This window comes from Papilio xuthus, unplaced genomic scaffold (assembly GCF_000836235.2).
Source record: "Papilio xuthus unplaced genomic scaffold, Pxut_1.1 DF826961.1, whole genome shotgun sequence".
NCBI classification, from domain to species: domain Eukaryota; kingdom Metazoa; phylum Arthropoda; class Insecta; order Lepidoptera; family Papilionidae; genus Papilio; species Papilio xuthus.
Genome location: NW_013531688.1, coordinates 6,498,081 through 6,523,035, shown reverse-complemented (window position 1 = coordinate 6,523,035; position 24,955 = coordinate 6,498,081). Strand labels below are relative to the sequence as shown.

At 33.0% G+C, this 24,955-nt stretch overlaps 1 protein-coding gene across 1 annotated transcript in view; it reads right to left on the bottom strand.

Annotated features, from left to right (window-relative positions):
• Positions 1 to 24,754, bottom strand: part of LOC106120392 (neurexin-1) — an 85,561-nt gene extending 60,807 nt beyond the window's left edge. The window contains exons 1-3 of the mRNA XM_013315736.1: positions 24,638 to 24,754; positions 5,146 to 5,542; positions 4,896 to 5,029 (exon numbers count right to left, since the gene is read on the bottom strand). Of these exons, the coding sequence (XP_013171190.1) occupies positions 4,896 to 5,029; positions 5,146 to 5,475 (464 nt within the window). The 5' untranslated portion in view covers positions 5,476 to 5,542; positions 24,638 to 24,754. The remainder of the gene's footprint in view (positions 1 to 4,895; positions 5,030 to 5,145; positions 5,543 to 24,637) is intronic.
• Positions 24,755 to 24,955: the final 201 nt, after the last annotated feature.

Sequence of the window (24,955 nt, the reverse complement as noted above, 5' to 3'; positions counted from 1 at the left end):
ATTTTATATTAATCCCAACTGACAGAGGAGTAATGTTTTTAGCGTGTATAATTCATTTTAAAGTATTATGAAACTTTAAAATTAGTTTTCTCTAGTGTTAACCAAAAGTCGCACCCTTAGTAAATAACAAGTGAGGGTTTGAGTGGTTACGGCTGAGGTTGCGGTTGTGTTCTAAACTTAACTTAAAGTTAGTTGTAATGAATGGAAATGATTAGAAAGTTTTAAACAAAAGTCCTTTAGCAGTGTCCGTTTCTATGTGACTATTAAAAGGGCAACATTAAGCTGATTAATAGATTTTGCGTATACACTAATTGTATTAAAATTGTATTTTTTTATCATAAGGTGGCAAACGACCGAAAGGCTACCTGAAATCGCTGAAACAGCGAAGTGACCGTTGCCCATAGACATACGCAATTGCATTAATCGACGGAGGAGAGGATGCACAGAAAGAAAATATTTTCCCTTTCCGTGCATCCTCTCATTCGGAAAGTCCACTTCCACTTTCCATGCTTTCTTTAAATTGATTCGTATTTATGCCTTTTAGTATGAATCCTTAATACGTATGTTCTGAGGTCAGAAATGGAAAAAAAATATCAAAATGTTACTAATATTATAAATGCGAATGTTTAAATGGATGGATGGATGTTTGTTACAAGGTATCTCCAGAAAGTCTGAACGGATTTCGATAACATTTAGCATAGATATTTAACATAGTCTGGAAGAACACATAGTTCCCTGATTATGTTTTTTAATTCTGCGCGGACGGTGTCGCGGACGGCTAGTCATATGTAAAATCTAAACTGCCAATATCTCGTAACAAGTAACGTAGCGTTTTATTCATAATATTATTAAAAAATCTCACATGTCTTCCAATTTTTCGTTCTTCATATAAGAGTGAAACTTTCTATCACTTTGTAATAGTTTGTGATAACGGACACGATTTTGCCATTATTCAGAGGGGAGTGACGTCACATGACCTGTTCCGGGGGATCTAATGCAAAGCGTTCCGTAAGGTACCTGACAGGAATATTTATGGAGATACCCTTCCTTTGACACACCTATTCTTCTATATTGTAACGAATTGTATAGTAGAAAAAAGAAAACCCCTGAAATTAAAAAAAATAAGAAAAAGTTGACCAAAGAAGCAAAATTATATTAAATAAAAAAGTACCACAAGAATTTTTTATTTTTAATTTAGTGCCTAAAGTCCTGTATAAAATTCAAATATTATCTTTGGTTTATTAAAAACAAATAAAAAGACAACGATATGTTTTTATGAACGTGTTTCGGTAGTGTAAACTCGCAGTATTGGAAAAAAGAGCAAAAATAATAATTGTTTTTTGATGAATAAGAGTAGTAATATAGAACAGAGTCAGAGTGCATTTTTATTAATTGTGTGAACAGTATCTGGGCCAAGGTGTCGATAACTATTGAGGTCGAATTCATTGTTGATTTCATTTCATTTTATTACAACAAAATGTAAAAGCTTTCACGATAGTACCCGCGCTACAGTATATAGTATAAGTACATTATATTTCTCAAATAGATGGAACATAATATTTATATAAGCATTCATACGCCCTAAAAATCCCTCGACCGTCATATTTTCATTCGTCCTACAGTACACTTAGAACTACTATATGATTTTTTTTATTTCATAAAGTGGCAAACGAGCGAACGGCCACCTGAAATCGCTGAAATAGCGAAGTGATCGTTGCCCATAGACATACGCAATTGCATATGCGTTGCCTACCTTTAATCGACGGAAGAGAGGATGGACATAAAGAAAATATTTTCCCTTTCCATGCATCCTCTCATCCGGAAAGTCCACTTTCACTTCCCATCCTTTCCTTATAAGAAAAAGGTTGGGAAGGGAAAGAGGACTAAATTAGGCCTCCGGGACGCACACTCATCAGACTGTACGCGGAATTGCTTCCACTTCAAGCCTGTCTTCTGTGTGGTCGTGGTATTTCACCGAGCGAGACGGACCGATTCGTGCGAAGATGTTAAAGCGGGCTCTACCACTGTTAAAATGGTATATAGAATTATGAAATAAATAAGAATTTTTAAAGCTCCACTTAGCTAGCTAGCTTACAATTTGAGATTTTACCCCAAAATATTGTAATAAACAATGCATGTATTAAAAATTAAAAACATTAAATTATTCATATATACATGACAAATAAGACTCTATGGTCTCTGCCTACGCCTTTCGGTTACGGTCGTAATTATGTTGTTTGTGTTAAAATTTTAAAAAGATCACAACAAGATTCCTACCCATATAAAGTACAAAGACATGAAATTTGTACTACATCTATAGAGAAATTTTAAATTCAAAACACTCCATTCAGATTACAGCCTAAACAAACCTCAGAACGTTAGCAGTGAATGAAAACAGTTGTACCACGGTTTTTGTAACTCAAACGTGCCACAGAGTAAAGCCGATTGTGTATTGAAGCTAACTAACCGACTTTGAAATGCTAGTACCCTTTGTTTTTTTTGCATACTCCGAGCCCTAGGGGGGACGCGATAGTTATGTGGGATTACCCACTAAACCTCTCTGTTCCTCCAACGCATAGGGACGGGGCCACGGGCACGCTTTCGCTCTCGTCCGCGGAAATGCTAGTACCCTAACAACTTAGATAGACTGGGGAATAGAAAACAGTTTTTTGTTTTGGTGTATTGTTTAGTTTTAAGTTGAATTGAAATTGATTTCCTGTAATTCAATTTAACTTAAAAGAGTAATTAATTATAAAAATACATAACAAAGATGTAGCTTAAGTACACGTTTACTTTAAGTTTTTTTGAACTTATGTAATAAAGTCAAATTTAATGCATCTATACTATACTATACTATATATAGTCTCTACCTAACTTGTTCACTCTTTATAATTGACGCGGGTTAATGTCTTTACTTAAAAAGATTGAAGATAAGAAAGTACGAGTAATATTGACGTTGAAAAGACGAAAATCAATCTTGCAAATTGACTCCGTCGTGTTTAATTTCGTTTAGCAAAGTACTCGGGAATTTAATTACGAGTCAGTAGGTTCAAATCTCATTTTAAACGTTGGAATGTCTTATAATTTCACGCGCGTATTTCTCATTCATTTAACATAAGCAAGAGTTTGTAGTAAATGGTTAATTGTTACAAATTAAATACCTGAAATACTTTAAACAATTACTTAAAGTGAAGTTAGAATAATTAATGCGATATTAAATTATATTTAATATTTGATTACTTTTAAATTCAGTATTACCTTATTTTAAACTCAATAATAAACTCCCAAATATATAATATTAAAAAGTTGCATTTATTATTTTTAATTACATAATTCTAAAACAATTATCAGATTTAGGTAATCTTTCGTTCCTAAATAATATAGCACGCTGTGAATGACACAACGCACATGAAATGCTGTGATTCTTTTTAGTTATTTCTAAAGCTTAAGTAGTTATTATTATATTATGTATCTTAGTGTCTTGTAAGTAGGACGACATGTCCTCGCTTATCGAGGCCGCAGACCCACCCCCGACCCGCTTTGTATCCTAAATGTATCCTCGCGTTACATCCTTTAAGATGACATCAATGACAAAATGGCGTAGACCCCATTTTACTTCAATGGACGGCTTGATTTATTATTTTTTTTACCACACTATTTCCTAATATTAATAATATTAAAGAAAAAAGAAATAGGTTTATTGAAAAAATATAAATTAATTGATGTTATAAAAAGGATTTTTGTTTTTTTTTCTTTTGGCTGTTACAAATAATCTTAATAACTTTAAATGTAATTGACATTAAAATAAGAAACTGGCGACTTAGAATTTTTTTTTCAAACATTACAAAGAAATATAAGATTTTATATTTCCACACAGACACAATAAAGAATGTTGACATGTGTATTAACGTTTGAAATGAAAAATCCACTCGGCAGTAGCGGGCGCATTATTAACTCTGATATCCGTATCCGCTTCGGCAAATTCAATCAAGGAATGGATATCACGAGCACGGCACGTGTTGATTTTGTATTTTTCATTTAATCACTGTCGCTGTGGATAATTGAATTCTTTTATGCTTGTTTCATTCTCAATGATAAATAAATACTACAAGAATAGACTTTAAATGTTTTTAATTATTTTGGTTTTAACTTTTGGAACGTCGTGAAATTAATTTTGTTGTTTGTTTCCTTCTAAAAGTTTTATGTCTTAGCAAGCATAGCATACACCGCAGATAAGGTAAGTAACTGTTATCGTAATCTTACTAATATTATAAAAGCGAAAGTTTATATATATTGAAGTTTCTTCAAAACGGAGCAACGGATATCTATGAAACTTAAATCGAAGTGTAACAGTCTGGAAGAACATATAGGCTACTAATCATTTTTTTAATTCCGCGCGGACGGAGTCGCATGCGACAGATATTTAAACATATAATTGCAATGTTTTAACCCTTAATTTTTTAAACTTAGCTTCTGGAGCAAGTCAAAATACAGCTTTTCATGGCAGATAGAAAATAGCCTAGAGTTTATTATTATTTTAAGTTGTAAAATCTTTAGCTAGACTCTATTATAGTCTGTACAATTGAGGGCATAATTAGTGTACGCACGTTTAGCCCGAGGGGCCGAAATTTACACAAAGGAACAATTAGTTAAAGTCATTAGCTATTACCCGACATCGAGTATCAAAGGTAATTTATACCTTTGAAACTCGATAGCTGAGAGAATTGTTAATGATCTAAGTGTCAAATTAATTTATTTTAATAGAAATAATCGTTTAATTCATATTCATTCTTTGGGAAACTTTAATAGACTATTTGAATAATCTTTTTATTAAAAAATGTTTGATCGTCACACTAATATCATGGGAAAGTTTTATTGGATATGAGGTTACTTACGATGGCGGGATGCCTCCAACGAAGACATCTGAGTTGGAGGCGAACTTGCCGAATACGTATTCTTTGCCGCGTGACGTCTTGCTCTGCGTCACGCCGTCCACCGTAAGAGACGTGTGCTCGTCACGTCGGGCAACCTGACGATGTCAAAATAAGTTTAGGCTTTTTTAAAATACTGGTTCAAGTACCTTGTTTTGTTATTGCACTGGAAACTTAATAATTATTATGGTAAATGTGTTTGTTAAGCTCTCACCTGAACTTTATGCCAGTGCCCATCATTCAGATTGTTGCCGACCGTTATTATTTGAGCTCCCCCACCCAAATTATATCTCAATCTCAGAGCTCCATTCACCAATTTTAATTCAAAGAAGTCGTAAGTTCCACCATCGTCAGTGTACAGAAGTAACCCATTTGGTTGATCTGTCTTGAACTCGAGTTCCAAAGTTCCGTTGAGTCCGGCGTTCCATTTTCGAAACTGTGAGTATGGGTTCTGTTTGTCGAGGACGAACGCTAAGTTCCTGTGCAGAGAGAGCGAAAGAAGACAGAAGAGGACGTGAAGCATTGTGGTGACGTCAGCGCTCATTGCGGACACCGGACACGTCACTGAGCGACGTTACACCTGCACCTTTTACGTTTCATCTCTCGATTTCCTGCAACAAAATTAGCAAAATTAAATTTAGACGAAATCAATAAAGCCGACTGACTGTTATACTTCGGGGCGGAATAGAAATCGATATCTTATTCATCGAAATCTTTTAAGGATTCAACACAATGGAAGTGCGAGACATACACATTCACATAGAGGAAAACATAAATAATAATAAAAAAATACATAAAAATATATACTCTTGTCAGTGAGGTGACGAGATGTCAAATGAAATGTATTTCCGTGCGTCAGTTATTGTTATGTAAAAAAATACTTTTTGTATACTATGGCATTTATGCCATATAGCTTTAGCTAATGAGCTGTTACGAAATGTAAAATCTGAAAATCGTAAAGTTTACGTTAATAATGATTTCCTAAACGCATAGTGCTAAATGTGCATAAATACCAAAATAACTCTCATAGTAACTACTCATACTAACTCATAGTCCCGGTAATGACAAATTAACTAAACAATTAATTGGTTCCATTTAAAACTTCTGAAGGGATATGTTTTTCTTAATCAGTTCTACAGGTAAGAGTTAGTAGTTCAGTAGTGGCAGGCAAACGCTCTCTCAATGTAGATGGAGGTGCCAACTTTTGCACTGTAAAAATCCATTAGGTGCCTAATTTGTTCAGACACGGAAAGCGGTGGTGCCAAGTTTTGACTTAGCGTTCAAGTTTGTCGTATGAATATTAAAACGGAAGTTGTTCTGCTCTCATTTATTTAATTAGGTCAATTGGAAAATTTCTATTGAAATAAATAAAGTTAATTAGACATTTTTAACGTGAAGTCAATAAACGATTTAACAGTTTTGCTACACTGTTATAAGCGACTCTTTTGGTTTTGTTATAAATACATAAAAATATATATTATTTAACAAGAATTAATACTTTAAGAAACTTATGCAAAGGAAAATTTTCTTATTAGTTCTTTTTTAATTTAAATATTAGTCCAAATAATTTTAATACACGAAAGCAAAAGACTCGTAGCAAAAGTGTTACGAAAACCGTAACACTTTGCTACGAGTCTCTTCTATGTTATAAGTACAGTAATAGTGTCTTATCATTAAAAGTTTACATTAACTTTTTCATCTATCTACATTTAATATCATACAAGTTAACACATAAATAACTATTATATTATTTTGCTAATTATACGTTACAAAACCAATAGCTTGTAGTATTTATCCTAATTACTAATATTTATTATTAATCTCGTAAACGATAATTACTATACTCGAATGCTTGAGGCGGTCTCTTTCAATTAGTACGTAATTAATTTGTTCGATTACATTTAATATTCTTATTCATATAATATTAATTTATAAAACAAAATATTTTAACTTAACCGCAAATTGTTTAGACGACCTTTATTAAAACTCCCACAATATATTCTAAGGTTTCACAATATTCTGTGAATAAATAATTTCTTAGTAAAGCCATAGATGTCTTCGTAATCAAAATAATATTATCTCACAAAAACAGACTACAAACGATTTAAGTAATTTATCAAGTACTAGCTGTCGCCCGCGACTAAAAAAAACTTAATTAGTGTAGCCTATGTGAACACATGAAAGAACTTTCAGACTATGTTCTATACGTATTCCAAATTTAATCGAGATCCGTTCAGCCGTTCTAGAGATATCTTCAAACATCCATCCATCCATCCATCCACATCACATCCATCTAAACATTCGCATTTATAATATTAGTAAGTTAAATAAAAAGCTGCTCTTCAAGGCATAAATTGGAAAAAAAATTAATAAATAGTATTCTATGTCCGTCTCCTGGCTCTAAGCTACCTCCTCACCAATTTTCAGCCATATCGGTAAAGCCATTCTTGAGTTATAAATAGTATAACTAACACGACTTTCTTTTATATTATATATATATATACATATATATATATATTTGGAGTTATTCCATCTAATGTCCTAAAGTAAAAGTCCAAGCAGAATCAGATTTTATTTTATCAGAATAAGGTTGCATTTACAAACTATTGAGAAACAACAATCCAACGTTCACGTGTTTTCCCCACGAATATTATACATCGCAAAGTTCACGCCTCGGAAAATAACGTCATCATGCAGGCGACACAAGTTAGGTTTTGCATGATCATTTTGACCTGTTTTATATGTACGAGCACTCATATACAGTTTTGTCATACACACGCTAAAGTTTGCCTACAGGCATACATGAGAAGTTAAAATCGTCATGCTAAACCTAACGTGTGTGACTTGCATAGTGTTGCAAGTCGAAATACCGGAGTTGGCATCCGCCCCAAACCGGTTTTTGTCAGTTTTTTCACAGATTTTTGCACAAATTGTACGACTCCGTTGTTTTGAAGAACATCCATCTTTGTTTGCTACAATGCTCGGAATGTCCCACTTTGTTTTCCAATTGTTGAACTTAAGCTTCGAAGCGTATTTGTACTTCATAAGCACAAAAAACCACAAAGAAATATACGATAATTTGACATTTATAAAAAACATAAAAGAACTGCATACTATCATACTTAAACCATATTAAAACTCAAAACCGAAATCATGCATTGAACCATTTATCCTTATCAGCAAATAACATCCATTTAGTCCAAATTTATTCAATCTAAAGATCGCAATAACAATCTAAAAGCATAATATATTCTAATCATTTTCTTATTCATTCTAAATAATTAAAAATAGTTTTTGAATAATTCTCAAAGATTAAACATTAATTTCAATCAAATGAACACAGTAAAAACAATGTTGCGTTAAAGTAGCGTAGGTATACGACCAACGCTATATACATTAAATGTAATTTAGGTACGACTGTGGCGTGTTTTTAATAAACATGACATAAAGCTTGACACGTAATTAATCAAAATTATAATATAATACCTATAGAAGAAATGTAATAAGTAAGCTAAGGTATCATATACCATCAGAGGGGGTTTAGTAGGTAGGCTCCATGTCCCATTTCCTCTAGGCATGTGGAGTCGCACATATCCGGAGTGACTTTCCGAAAGGCACCCGGTATGCGTAACGCTTTCCCCCATCTTAAAAAAAAGGTATCATAAATAAAAGTAAATAGCAAACACCACAATTACAATCCTAATCAAGCTAAAATGCGAACAGAGTCTTTTAAATGTATTTAATTTGAAGAATATACTGAATAGCATAAAAATAGATCTATAATCTAGATAACTGACCTCAAAAGCTTCGATATCTCTCCGCAATAACTGCATAAAAGGAGGCCACTTTGCCGATTCATTCGAGTGATCAAACAAAATGATGAAAGAACGCTAAAGCACATAGCGAATGCTCCGAGAATTTACTGCCGCGTTTACATTCCGACGAATCGAGCTTCTCAAAAAAGAAATGCGCCAATCTCTTTTGACAAACAGGTCAAACAACAAAAAATTATAAACGAAACTGATACAAATTATAAAATACTAGCTTTTGCCCGCGACTCCGTCCGCGCGAAATTTAAAAAGAAATTATAAGTAGCCTATATGATCTTCCAGACTATGTTCTACATCTACGCCAAATGTCAACGATCCATGCAGCCGTTCTGAAGATACCTTCTAACAAACATCCATCTGTTAAACATTCGCATTTATATATTATATATGTTAGTAAGATTTGAAAGAGTTCCATTTTTGTTATTAATCTTGGTTAATCTCTTATTACTGGGCCAGCGTGGATGACTATGGCTTAGTCACCCCTAGCATAGGATAGGCTCCGAGCCTCTCGTTGGGGACGTATAATGAGTTGAGAGAATTTCTTATTTGGACCTTCATTGGTAATCAAGTTACACAACATGAAATCTAAATTCAAAATGCACACACAAATAATCTTACATGAGGATAAACGCAACTTAACTACATTATTTTTCGATAACAACATTTTCTTTAATATTATCTCGCTTATATCGAAATAAAACATTTTATTTAGGCTACGCTACGTTTATATGAACGGTTAATATCGTATTCGGAACATTGTGGTGCAGTAAAGTTTAATATCGGGACCCGCACTGACACGACACAGCCGATTCAATACGAAACGTGCTTACATCCCGCTTCAAATTGTTGCTGTCTAATTTATCTCTTTGTTATAAATATATCTTTAGAATATTAGACATTATTCGTACTTCAGAATAGTTGTATATCTTTCTTTAGAAGTGCTTCTTAATTTCGGACGAACGTAATTATAGACTCTGGGGTCAAGAATGGTGTGGATCTGGACAGATGAACGCATTGCTGCTGCTGCTTCGTGAACTTTTTTTTTTACTTTATGAATGTCTACTAATTTTGATAGAAAAAGACGTAGTTAAATAACTTAAACTTCGATGATTCAGTTGACTGAAAAATGTGAGATCGTTCCGATGCCTTTTAGAAAAACAGTGTTTTTTTCGACAATGAAAACCCTTAGTAAGAACGTTCTTAATTTAAATACCTTATTCAACGCAATAACACAAGCAATGCGGACACAATATTAGCAGATGCGGTCTGTGGGCGGGTGAGGGGTAGTGGGAGGGGGTTGCGGTCGTTAAATTCGCATCCCGCGCGCCCTCTCGCGTGCGGAATGCAAATTGTTTGCACAACACAATCCGCCATTCGTGATTGCTTTGTGCGTACTATGACCAATCACTACTATGTTACAAGTTCTATGAACTAGCAGTGACTTTGTAGGTAAATATTTATCCTACGTAGTTACTTTGTAGGTAAAATATAAAAATGTGCCATTTTTATAGCGAGAAACTCAAATGATCTACAAACACTTAATTAACTTTTTTATAGTAATTCTTTACTATTTTAATTTATATGAAATTGTGTGATTTTTAATCTTATCTTATCTTATTAAAAAAATATTCCTTTCATTGTATTAACCTTAAGCCTAAAATAAACGGTTTTATTTTCTTCATAACCTTTTAAAAGCAAAGCTTCGATAAGTAATATGTTGGTAAATCTGTGTGAATCGCGTAATATCCCCGATATTACTTCGCAAGTGGAATGTTCCAGAGGATTCGGAATGTTGAATACCGTTTGAATTGGTAACGTTGAGGTGAAATACGCTCCCGTTAAATTGCAAAACTTCAATTGTTTTTGTATATTTTAAGTGAATTATTAACGTGTAACAATTTTTTTTGAGACTATAAGACACTATATTTAAATGTTTATTTTTTACAAAATAATGTCAGAGTAGTAAAATATAAAATATCGTTTTAACTTGTGACTGTTTCTTTTTTTAAACTCGGTTTTTATTCATGTTGAGTTTCATAGCTGTAGGATTTTTATCCTAACCTATTAAAAACATCTTAATAAATTATTTACTAGATTTGTTTTTCAGCGATAAAAATTATTTATTTAATAATATTCAATATTATTTTGTTAATAAAATAGTTAGGGTAGAAAAAAAAGAAAAGTTCACGCATCAGAGTAAGCTCGTAATGTTTTCAATGGGAGTGGTCACCTGCACTCCAGCGCCCTCTGCACGAGCCGCTCTCGCACGGTTATTGCTTTAATGAAAAACATCAAAGGTGCAAAGGACAATGAACTTTAAACACGAAACGAAAATTTCTTAACCTAAGCGTTGTACTAAACTTCTAAAATTTAATAATAATCTAGTGACTAAATAAACGTAAAAAATACAATTTTATCCTTAATCAAATTTTTTGTCTAAACCCACGACGCGATTTATTCCTAAATGTAAAAGAATTATCATGCACTCAAAAATATTGGTTTAAACAGGTAAAAACCAAGTATTGATTATTACTAAAGCTCCTTTGCCCTCACCGCAGCTAATAATCTTGTTAGATACTAAGCTTTCGTGTAATAAGCTTTTCAACCATGATTCTGCCCTTACAGTATTATTGGCTTTATCACAAAACTCGAAGTACAGGCGAGGCGTTAAGTTTTCTCATATTCAATGATGACTTTTTTAAATTACATTACTAGCTGTCGCCCCGACTCCGTCCGCACGGAATAAAAAAAATCTTAAGTAATAGCCCGTTTGTCTTCCAGGCTATGTTCTACATATATACCAAATTTCACCGAGATCTATGGAACCGTTCAATACAATCTAACAAACATCCATCCATCCGTCCAAATATTCGCATTTATTATATAATTTTTAAATAAGGTTAGTTGTTTATTTTTATCTTACAAGAATTAATTTTTCCGAATAACTAAACCACGTCACGATAATATTTGTATTTTGAGTTTTTCCTAGGCATATAAAGATTATATTCTAGATATAAATCTCTTATAACTTACTCGAGAATCTGGCAAACGTACACTGGTTACTTTTGGCCGACATTTGTAAGACCGGAGCACGAATCTCTCGTCACAAGAAGCCTATTAAGACTTACTTTGGCCTTTGGCACGACGCGCTAATTAAAAACTTTTAATTGTGCCACATCTTAAGAACTATTAATAAAGAAAATATACGAATTTCTACTTGTACTCCTTTTAAAATTGATTTGAGTACTTGAATTTTTTAATAGTTTGATGGAATAAAAGTTGTTACTAAAATTATTTGCACACAAAGAGATTTAAATATAGTATAGACAGGACATTATAAATAGATTCCTTCAATTATTATAAGAATTGCTGGCAGCTGAGACACATTACTTCCTTCATATACAAATTAATTTATTACAAATTTTTACAAAAATATAACACACCGAAGACACGGATTAAATAATGTACACATTTTTCAAACATTCAAAAACTCCACGCTATTTCTACTTCTAATCCAAAAAATTTATTGCCTTGCAATAAAATGTGTATTTGAGAATTTTAAATCACAATTATAAATATAGAAGGTGTTTTGTTCGTATCGCACATGTTGTTTTTTTTATAACAGAAGGTGGCAAACGAGCAGCGGGAACACCGAGGTGTTCAACGACGCCTATGGGCATCAGCAATACCAGTGGAACCGCAGATGCGTTGTCGGCCTTTGAGGTGGTGATAAGCTCGCTTCTTGAAGGACCCTAAGTCTTAGCGGTTTGGAAATACCGACGAGGACAGAATAATTTAATAGAAACGTCAATCGATAAGCCAAGTATTTGTAAATATAATTAGCCTCATTACAGACTAAAGCTGTAACGTAATGAGCTGTCAATCCGTCTCGTATTACTGGATTATACTGTTGTTATTGAGATATAACGCATTGCAAATGTATTTACTGTTTCTGAGTTAAATATTTCATCTTTCTACTGATCTGCGAACATTAAATAAATAAATAAATTATGGTTGTTTTAATGTAGTAGTCAAAATGATTCTTATATGATGAGCATTCGCTCCGAAGCGATTCCATAATGAACTAAAAAAATTTATAGAAATGATAATAACTTTCGTTTAGTCACTTATTTGTCGCGTGTCAGTTCCATACATTTTTGAAGTTCATTATGGAATCTCTTCCGAGCGAAAGCACTTTGTATAGCCTCGCTGCAAAGGACTTGCTGAAAATAAAAAAAAATCTGGTCATATATCTATACCTTTTGAAATTTATTAAGTATTTTAACGCTGTCTTATTAAAAAGTCAGTTCGTGTTACTTTAAATATTATGTAGTCGTGCGATCTTATTCGTTTTTTTTATTCATTGAATAACAGCCAATGATATATATCATCAGATTGGACAATAATAGAAAAATGTCCAACACGTTTTTAACGTGAACATTTTTGGCACACGCGAGCAATTTAAGTTTTTTGCACCTGCTCTCCAGATGTGAACAGGCTTTTGGCACCACACTGCCCCGTGAAGAACTATTCACATTTTCTGTGCCTCGTCTCAATAATTAAAAACGAGAAAAGAATGTTAAGAAAAATTACAATTTTTGACTTTGAAATAAACTTCTTTCCCAAAGACTTTTGTGTATTTGAATATGTATTCTTGTGCAACTTATTCCTAATAAAGCTCAAAACCAATAAGCTATTCAAACATTCGAAAAAGATATAAAAATATTCTATTCATCTTATCTTTATATTCAAGTTACAAGTTTGACATTCTCTGAATGGAACTGTGGAGATCTCAAAGATACTGTTCAAACAAACCCTTCTGGATTCAATATCAGTCATGTTGAATCTACAACATACAAAGTATTTTATTAAAATTCTATGATCTCCGCCAACGCATGCAAGTGGAACATGCACAATAACATGTATCTTAATATAATATTACGCTATAATTGTTACGCCACAACTTTGTCTATTCTAAAGAGAACAGTTTTTTATATTACTAATATTATAAATGCGAATGTTTGGATAGATCTTTGTTACAAGGTATCTTGAGAACAGCTACATGAATCTCGCTCTAAGACATAGACATAGTACATAGTCTGGAACATCAGATAGGTTAATTTCAAAGTTTCTTTTTTAAACCACCGCCCAAGTCGCGGGCAAAAGCTAGTATGTTTTACATTAAATAATACAATTTTGTAACATTTAAAATATCGGTATAACAGAAATAAATTTATTCACTTATTCAATTTCATTTCAGGAAGCGTGGAAAAATGTCGACATCTCCCGATTGAAAGCGGTGAGATCTAGTCACAATGACAAGTTGCATATTTAAGTTTACCGCGAAGCAATTCCTCGAAATAACTTTTATAATATCTATCGTTTTATTTTTCATTTTGTACATTTAAATTTATTTAATTCAAAGTATAAATGCGTTATGTTTGACTGTTTTCATTACGGATACATTTTTGGCTACAAAATTTGGACAATAAAGGATTGGGACACATTGCCAGTGATAGAATCTGTCCAAGTATGACAGGATTACGTGCTGAATAAAAAAAAACATAGTAATAATCCTTATTCAGTATAAGTAGTAATAAACACTAGAATCGCAGTAATACCGGAGGTGTATGGTGCGGTGCGGGGGGAGCCGTAAAACTGCAAGCACAGATTCAACCATTCCGCGAGAGTAAACACAATTTAAATCGCACTGCACAGCCGCCGCTGCGATTTAACTTTGTTTATACACATTTGAACGTAATCCAAACTAAACATGTTGTGTTAGGAACACGGTATTGCCAGATTTTAAAAGTATTTGTTAAATAAATGAATGAATCTGATATACGCTACGATAAAATACGACAAGAGTTTTTTCCTTATGTTTTCCAACGTAATTAAGTGACCTATTTCACACAGCTACACGGCTGGCCTTGAAGTTATTACTGATATAGGGCACAGCCTGGAGGTTAATGAAGTAGAAATCATTGAATTGAGTACACTTATATGTATATACAGCGTGTCATTTATACATTTTTTTATACAGTAGCATGTCAAAGTTGGTCAAAAGTTAAAATGTTTTAAAATTTCAAGAAAACTGTCAAAGTTAATTATTTTTTCTGCATAAATTACGATTGTTTTGGTCCAATTATTAACTCCAATTGATAGGTATGTTACTTTGGTAGCTAATACAAAAAAACATATTTGGAGCCACAGTGTCTAATGATATGGTGGGAGGGGGGGTATAAAATTAGAAGAAAAGTTACAAAAGTCAATGTAACTTTTAAACAAAGAGAGTTGGATTTTTTTTTAGTATTTTATCGATCTGGCTACACCATTAGTGTTTTATCGTTGAATTTAGGGACACGCTGTATATATATGCTATTTATAACATATGACATTAAAAAGAAAATTATTTTATAGTTGACATAAATTATCTTAGAAAATACATATTAAAAGATTATTTTAAAGTTAATATTGGTCGGTTTGTTATCAAATATATAATAATACTAGCGGACCCGACAGAAGTTGTCTGACAATTTGACACTGCGATGGTAGCGCCGTCTATCGGATCCAATGTAAAACATTCCAAAATCAACAACTACTAATAAATTAAAAATACATTGTCCAGCGGACAAAATTGTGAATCTAAACCATTCTCAGATCCCCTTGAACACACACAAAAAATTTCATCAAAATCGGTCCAGTCGTTTGAGAGAAGTTCAGTGACATACACACTCACAGAAGAATTATATATATAAAGATATATTTTTCTTGAGCGTCTACAGTTCATTGCGTAACTTGAAATATCAAAATATCAAAGGTCGAAAATATGAACTGAGCAGGTATCGATAAATCCTAGTACTTTCCGTCTGAAAACGTTTCAGCCAAATATATTGGTTACGGGCTCAAGAAATCCGGCTTTTCACGTTCGAAGGCACACTGTTATATATCTGTCAGTCTGACTCTTTATGTAAACCCAATGCAAATGATTTCTAATGTTTATTTACTATAGATTTATTCGTGTAAAATCCGATTGTGTCAGAATAATGCAAAATAGATATCAATAATATGTACACATGTCTAGAAAACAGAATTATTTATCATGAACGTTTCTAAATAAATGATCAATCTTTCTAACCAACAGTATAAAAATAAATAAATTTTAAACCCTTGTTTTGTATAAGTTTCTATCACACCCTAATCTCAAGTTCTTTAAATAAAGCCAAGTTTAAGTAATCCTTACCGCATAATTACTAACGAGAACTTTCTAAACTTTATAAGCTACGACCGACCATAGATTTACTTGAATTCAACCGAGAAGATCTTTAGAAGTGATTTAACAATTGTTATAACGCGTATCCGAACGGCCCGTCAGCTTTCGTGTGATCGACCAATCAGAACGCGCCACGTCATATAGTAGAAACATGACATAGAAATTGGCGGTAAAAGTTAATGATTGGTAAAAAGTATTGTGAATATTTTATTTATTAAAAGTTATGTTTTATAATTCATTATGACACTTTACCACAATTTTATGTTTAGTGAAGAAAAGAGTTCTTTGGAAAAATTCTTTCAAATCAGATAAGTGTTAGAAAATTGATCGTACGTAATAAGTTTTTTACATTAAGGTAAGATCACTACGTACACTTTTTCAAGCCTTGCAAAAGTCACGAACTGGCACTCGACACGTTCGAGTATTCCACATCAAATAATTTGCACTCTTTCTATTGACTTTGTAATAAAAGATACTTTTATAACGTAAAGAAGACTTTTCTAGAATTGTTACAACATAAAATGTTTTATAAATTATTTTATTATAATATTGTTCGATGAATGACGCAGGTAGAATACACAATATTAAAAAAAAAACATCAGTTGTTTACTTTGAATTTCAGCTGTCGGCTCTAACTCGTTATTATTAGCTCTGTTTAGTTTAGGAGAATGAAAAGAAAGGCGATAATTGTTGTAAAACAGTTGTCATCACACTGCAAACTCTTTCCACGCAAATATTGTTTTACGACTCAAAATTTGTAGCCTAACAATTAATTGATACTAGGCCATTCTTCTTCCCCACTATATGTACGTTTCTGAACTCAATGTAACTTCCCTCCGCGGCCTCGGGTTGTACAGGACAACTTTGAACTTACGAAAATTGTTTTCGACTTTTATTGGAAATTTAATATCTTAACAATTTCTAATATGAATAAAATTCTTTATAACGTAAAGGAAATGTGTTAAATTTTGCTTGTCTTTTGGAGGCTTTTGACAACTTGTAACTTTAAATTGCTGGTATAATAAAAGAACGTAATAATTTCCTGGGTTAAGAACTTAAATTTATCCATATTGAACCATAGCCAAGCCGTCGAAATGTATTACACGATTATGAAACTCTGCATGCATGTATTTGCCTTTTTATAATTTTTAAAACCAATGGATAAGTTTTTTTAATATATCATTTAAGTTACGAGGTTTGTGAAAACCGCAGATGGAGTGACTGCGCCTCAAAGACATCACTCGACGGCACTTCACGCGCTATCATCGATATCGTGTCTGAGAACTCTCAGCTTTGAGTCGCCAATAAAATAACCCAAAGAATGTACTCTATCTTATATTAGCTTTAGTTTTAAAACAGCCCAATAGCTAAAACAATCAATATCATGTTAAATGCTACTTGATTACCTACTACTAATTTTCGCGGAATTCCTCACTTTCTCTCTCAAAATCTAAATCCATAACGTTAGAAAACTAAAACCTGACATTTATAAATAAAGAAGAAATACTGCCGCAAGGAATAATATTATAATGACAACCTAACTCTTTATAATAATTGCTATAAACCTTTAGGCTACTAAAGGTCATAAGCGAACGGACATAAAGCTTAAAATAGCTTGGAGTTGGAGAGAGTGGAATCCGTAAAGTATATGTATATTCATTTCAATATAAGTTATATATGTTTGAACGTGTTTGATTATATGTTTGTATGCATTGCTAGTTCAAATTGTGGTCTCGGCGCGCTCTGGCCTGGCATTCCGCGAACACTCCGCTATTGCAAATACAACGTGTTTCCATTACACTGCTCATTTTATCGCAAATAATGAAAATGGAAACATGGTATACGTATCTATTCGAATGATTATTACATTTTTTTTATTTTGGAGTGAAAATTGTGTGTCTTACTTCTTACTTAGTAGCCTATGTGTTCTTCCAAACTATAAACAAAATGATAAAAGAACGCTAAAGCACATAGCGAATGCTCCGAGAATTTACTGCCGCGTTTACATTCCGACGAATCGAGCTTCTCAAAACAGAAATGCGCCATTGCCAAATATCATCGAAATCTGTTCAGCCGTCCTGGATATAACTTCAAATAAAAATTCCATCTAAACATTTATAATATTAGTAAGATGTTGTAATTTAAACAATTAATTATTTAATAGAAGCAAGTATGGCTGAGCAGACAATTTCGTGCTCCGATAAATTGCTGGTTCGGGGCATTGTTAGCGAAGTATTTGTCGTCGCAAAACACTTGCTACCCTGTGCAATGCTTTTGTTATCTCACTAAAATGTACTGGGGAATACCTTTTATTGGATACTGAACATAAATTGGTTCAACTCGATTATTTTATGAACACTTTGCAAGAATTTAACCATATTAGTCTTGCAATCGTTTTAGACACTTAAAGGCCTGCAGTTAAAAGTTAGTAGGCAGTAAAAAATAATAACTTCAAGTTTAAACTAAACACACACATATACCATTTTGTAATACAAATTCGAACTCTAGACCAAACTGACCTTAGAGACGAAAACCTCCACTGTACGGTTTATAAAACTTACTAAATGTTCTTACAATTCATCAATAAAACATAGAATTAAAAACATTTAAGTGTATTTGATGATTGCTGGGAGATAAACATGCAAATAGCCTGTCCTCATCATTGTCATGCTGTCATCATCGTGTGTCTTCAAAAGCGTGTTTTTTTCTATTTAACATTCTAGCCCTGTTAATATTTATTTTGCATCATAATACCGAAATTAACATCTAAAGTAAAATGAAAATTCACGGTAACTCAACATCAGGCCACCTACTCGTTTATCTTAAATGATAAAAAGACAACAAGAATAGTCCATTGTCTGTCTGTACCAACTGTTTGAACTTATCAGAACAATGCGACATAAATAATATGTGAATCCTGCAGCCAATGTAACAACTGCACTTGAACAAAAGCAATTCATAACTACGAAGCTTCTGCGCTTGCAGGTTCTCATAAATTTACGTTAGTTTTAATTACTAACATAATTCGTTTACAAATTCAACGGCGTTACTAACAATAGTTATGAAAACTGTTACACAATAAAATATTATATATCCTTAAGCCTGTAAACCAGAGGGGTAGGTAGGGACCACGGACTTCAATTGCAGGGTCCTGACAGACAATCTAACATCCTAATTTTGACAAACAATATTGTGTTACCTTAGTAAAACAATATCAAAGTAATTGCAAAGTTATTATTGAATTAGTACTACTATCATTATCTTATAGGGAAAGGATGGAAAGTGGAAGTGAACTTTCCGAATGAGAGGATACAAGGAAAGGGAAAGTATTTTCGTTCTATGCATCCTCTCCTCCGTCGATTAAAGGCAGGCAACGCATATGCAATTGCGTATGTCTATGGGCAACGGTCACTTCGCTATTTCACAAATGTGAATTCAAAGTTTGTCGATGACGATACCATTGTCACAAATATTCGTGATAGGCCTGATTAGTATCAAATGCCACTAACATTGAGTGGCATATAATATCAATTACAAACAACCGAGCTGCCGTACTATCTAAATGCAAGCTGATTTACACATATGATATCATCTCTAGTGTGGTTTACTTCCAAATACCTGTGGTAGAGACAGTACGGAACTGAGAAATGTTATATATGTATCTATTATATTTAAAGTAATGGTGTTTAGGTTAGAATTGTTACTCGTACTTTCTTGGGATCTTATTTGAGATGAATACAAAATGTAATGTACGATTGATGTAAAGACAGAAGTTGAAAGAGAAACAATAAAAACATTTATATCTTACTCTTTTCTTTAAAAAAAAACCGTTTCTATGTAATTAATGTACCAGGACAACATAACTTTTAATTCTCAGAAAATTTACAGTCAGGTTCGTATACAAAACAGCAGTTACAAAACAGTGATAGTATAAATCTGCATAAATTGCTAAACCTGCTTTCGTTTTTTGCGTTCGTAGCAAAAGCTTAAATTTAAAAGCTTTAATTGTATTCAAAGCGCAGCATAGACGAGCTTTATTTACTTACGTAAAGGTAACAGAGCTGAATTTCAGATTTGCAATTCGGACGTAACGCTGTTGTGTAGTTAAATATTTGTATTAAGCAACATGGACTATAAATTATTACTTACTAGCTGTTGCCCGCGAATCCGTCCGTGCGTAATTATGAAAACATAATAGCCTATATGTTCTTCCAGACTATGTCCTACATCTATGCCAATTTCAACGAGATTTAATCAGTCGTTTATATGGTAAAAAGAAAAGGACTGTTTTAGGGTTTTCCCGGCAATTATTCAAATTTTTCTCACGTTTTAAACCTTCCCTAGACTTCCACGAACATTTAAAGACCAAGATAAGATAAATCCGTTCAACCGTTCTCGAGCTTTAGCGAGACTAACGAACACCAATTTTTTATATATATAGACTAGTTGTGAAGTATAAATCTCTAAAAAATAATGCAGGGCAAATTATATTTTAACACAAAGAGATCCTTATAACGGTATAATTTCTCTTGCTTTTCTCTACTTTATCTCAAACAGAAAGTTGCAAAACTTAAAGTTACTAGCTAGCAAGAATAAGTAAGATTAGAGAATTATATAAACTTTTGCACCGGAAGCGCAATTACATAGATGTGTTTAAGAGCTTGAACGTCGGAGTAAATTGAACAAGGACTTAAGCACCAACTTAACTCTGTTGTATAAAATGTTGCAGCTTATACAAATTCAAATAATATCTTGACTAACAAAAAAGCTAATCTTTGTATAATCCCAAAATATAAAAAAAAAACAATTCCGAACGTTAATACCTGGGAAAAAACCTATACGTTGTGTCCAAAATTTAAATTTATTTAAACGTGAAACCAACAAAAATATTGTTATCTCTGTTTTTTTCAAAGAGTGTGAGTGAGATAGCAATATGTACCTATACATGTGAACAAAAGACGACTTGAATATAAATTGGTAGAAATTGTTAAGTCGGTAGTCAGAATATACGAAGGTGTTGCGATTAAAGCTATTAGACGCTAATATCTGCACTTCACTTCGCGGTACCAGATCTAATTTTCTTATCTAATTACTAAACGTCTGCGACTTGAGGAACATTTACATTTATTTAAGGTTATGTCTATCAATTTCTAGATTAACTAAGGTATATAACGAAGGTATACCTTACTAGCGAAACTGCTTGTAAGCAAAATAGTATTTGTCCAAGTTTTATCAAAATTTATCCAAACCAAATCTACATTTTATATTTAGTAGTCTAGTTTAGTAAAGCTAGATTCACAGCGTACAATCTTATCTAAGACAGACCAAGTTCTACTCGCGACGTTTCACTACAGTTTCACTATCACGGAGTTATGCTACAGGTCTGAAACACAGACTTTATAACTGTTCTTAATTAAAAATTTCACATCCTATTTTAGTATATTACTAAAATATTGTGTCCCTGCCGTCAAACCAACAAACTGCTTCCTTTATCGTAAAAAAGTTAACATCGTAAAACAAAACACTATCATTTCTAACTAAAGATAAAGTTTGCTCTCAATGATTTCCGACATAATACTACAGTAACTTATCTAACTGGAGCGCTAACAGGCATCATCTCTATATTTAATTGCCTGCGCTGACCCGAACTCCGCGTTAACTGCCCAAGTTGCCAGTTGCCGGTTACCACCACACCTTGTTATAACTTTTATACGTATATAGTTTTTTGTTTTCAGATTATCTGTCCAACATTTTTAATCCCTTTGAAATAGAAATAACAATAGTAATCATACATATGTTATAACGAGTTAAATTCAAACTTAGAATTAACACGCTTGTAACACAGAATTGTGGTCATAATTAGCAATGAATATGGGAAATTTTATTGAAACCTGTACACAATGAAGAGCACATTTACGTGCATTTCCAAAATAATTAATATCTTCCTTTAGTCAGGAACATCAAAGACTTTTACCTACATTTTGAATGAGAAAGACTTTTCATCTTAATAGGATATGACCCTCTGTGTTTTACGTCAATTGTTGTAAAAAGAATAGAGCAGCAAAAAAGCTTTCCTCGCTCCTGAGTAAACGCATTGTTATCATATCTTTGTTACTCAGCAAAATCGAGATTTGTCTTATTTGTATATTGTAGGATTTCACTAGTCGGGTTCAATGTGTTAAATAAATGTACGTATTTCCTACTATAATTACTTCTAGAGTATATAAAGAATGATAACAACTAATCTTTCTACTGATTTAACAGTGGTAGAGCCCGCTTTAACATCTTCGCACGTATTGGCCCGGCTCGCCCGGTAAAATACCACGACCACACAGAAGACAGGCGTCCAGTGGAAGCAATTCCGCGTTTCGTCTGATGAGTGTGCGTCCCGGAGGCCTAATTTAATCCTCTTTCCATTCCCACCTTTTTTCTTATAAGGAAAGGTTTGGAAGTGGAAGTGGACTTTCCGGGTGAAAGGATGCATGGAAAGGGAATATATTTTCTTTCTGTGCATCCTCTCCTCCGTAGCTAAAAGGTAGGCAACGCATATGCAATTGCGTATGTCTATGGGCAGCGGTCACTTCGCTATATCAGCGATTTCAGGTGGCCGCTGGCTCATTTGCCACCTTAAGATATTAAAAAAAATTGTTGTAACATTAAAGTAATTGAAATGCGAATGTTTGCATGCATAGATATTTTTAGAAGGTATCCCTAGACAGGCTGCAGGAAAATTCAGGAACCAGCAAGTTTTCTAAATTAAGCGTACTTTTGCTCACGACTTTCAAGAATCACATAACGATCAAAGGTCTATTCTCTTGTTTCCATCATTTCATAAGAAGATAATATCAAAAGCGACAATGTAACGATGTTAAACTAATTATGAGAAAATATTGTAACGTGATTTCCCACAAGACGAAAATCTTTACTACGCCCTTCGAAGCGTTATTTATTTAAAATTAAGATGTTTTGTATTATGTTGTTAACTTTATCATTTAAAATGTTGATTAAAATATTTTCTTGTACACATGTGTCAAGGAACGAAGTACATGCCAAGCAATAAAAAAGTATTAATTAATTTGCAGTTGTACATTGTAAAATAATTATTAAAGTTTATCCTGGAATAGATAAGTAATAGTAAGTAAAATATCATAACCGTAGATTGGGCCTAGCACGAATATTTCCGACAAGAGATATTATCGTCATAGTCATTTGTGCCAAGATCAGTATGAAGTTTTTGGTGTACTTTACGCTCAATAGGGGGCGGGAGTGGGGTTCGCTGCACTAATTTTAATACAAATTTTGTCGATGATGATACGATGGCATTTGTCAGAAAAAATCGTGTTTGACTTTACCGTACCGTTCAGTACCTTACAAGTTGAATCGTTAAAATAAAAGTAACTCCAATTCCAGTTAAGAATTTATAGAGCTAACACGTCGGACCTTTTAGAACTAATGTCGGAGAAATGTAAGGAACTTTTACACAGCGTTTTCAGCCTGCAAAAACTCTTAGACACGGATCTTTACGATATCTAAAGCCGATAAAGTTTGCTTTTGAAGAGAAATTCTTTTTACTCGTATTTATCAAAGGAAAAGTATATTTTTCTAACTTCCACAGACTATTCATAACTTTAATCTTGTTATATTTTCTAGAAAACTTTAATATCTCTTTTAAAGTATGTTTTTGTACTAACAAAATTACTCGTAATTTTATTTTCTTTTCCCAGCAAATGTTATCTTAAATACATTAAAAATGTTAGAACGTTTTTTGAAATATTCGAAATATATACAGGGTTAATACATAACTACGTATTTCCAAGATAAAGCTTCAATTTCAATGAACTGACATTTCGTGAGCGCGTGGGATGTTCCTCCTACACGCTACCGAGTTAACATTTAATAGAAATCCTTATTTTACGCTTGACCTCATACAATATGTGTACCTTTATAATGTCATTACTACCTGAGCAAGATAACATGAGGTATACTTCCTGAATACGTCATAAGGAATTTGACACAAAACTACCAAAAGATCTATTTAATTTTATAGTTATAAGAATTTAGGCATACTTAATCGGGTAACAAATTAAGGCTAAAAAGCTAATGTAAAAAATACATGCAAAAAGAAAACATTTAAGTAAAATGCTTGAAACATTGTATTAAAAAAAGAAAAGAAGTCAAATCCCGTCTACCTAAAGCGTAACAGCAAAGTTTTACTTTTTTTTTTAATTTGACATATGCATAAAACATATACTACTAATAATATTCGTCTATTATTGTATGCACGAATGGCATACAGAATTCTGTACAAAATAAAATTAAGTTGTGAATTTCGTACACGTTATTTACTTTCCGTCTTGACGACTTTCAAACTCGTCTAAAGAATAGAAGCCTTGCAACAAAATCAATAATCGAAACAACCCAATAACAAACAAAACAGGACTCACGCGTACACAACAATAGGAATAGGAATTTTTAAATGAAAATCGTGTATATAAATCCTCTTCCTGAATGTAGTAGTACGTATATAACATAAGATACATAAAACAAGGACATAGGATGTAGCGTAGCGTCATAAAGGATGTACTCGCAAACTAAAGCCTTACCTGTACAGCTTTTATCCACCGTCAGCATCCAAATATTAAATTAAACAAACACTATGTACACTTTTATATACACATACACTCGAAATTAAAATATATAAGTTGAGCTTATGTAATTTAGAGCGAGTACCGCTGCATGGCGCGAGCGTAGCGCGCCGACACCGACTGCAGACATAAATGGCGGACGACTGCGCGCGCAACACGCCCACCGCTTAAGCTGGACTTCCACTAAATTATATATTGCAAGTAAAAGAAATAAACTTGTATCTTAATAAAAAAAATTTGGTTTTTAAAATTTAACTTTACTATCAATCATGAAAC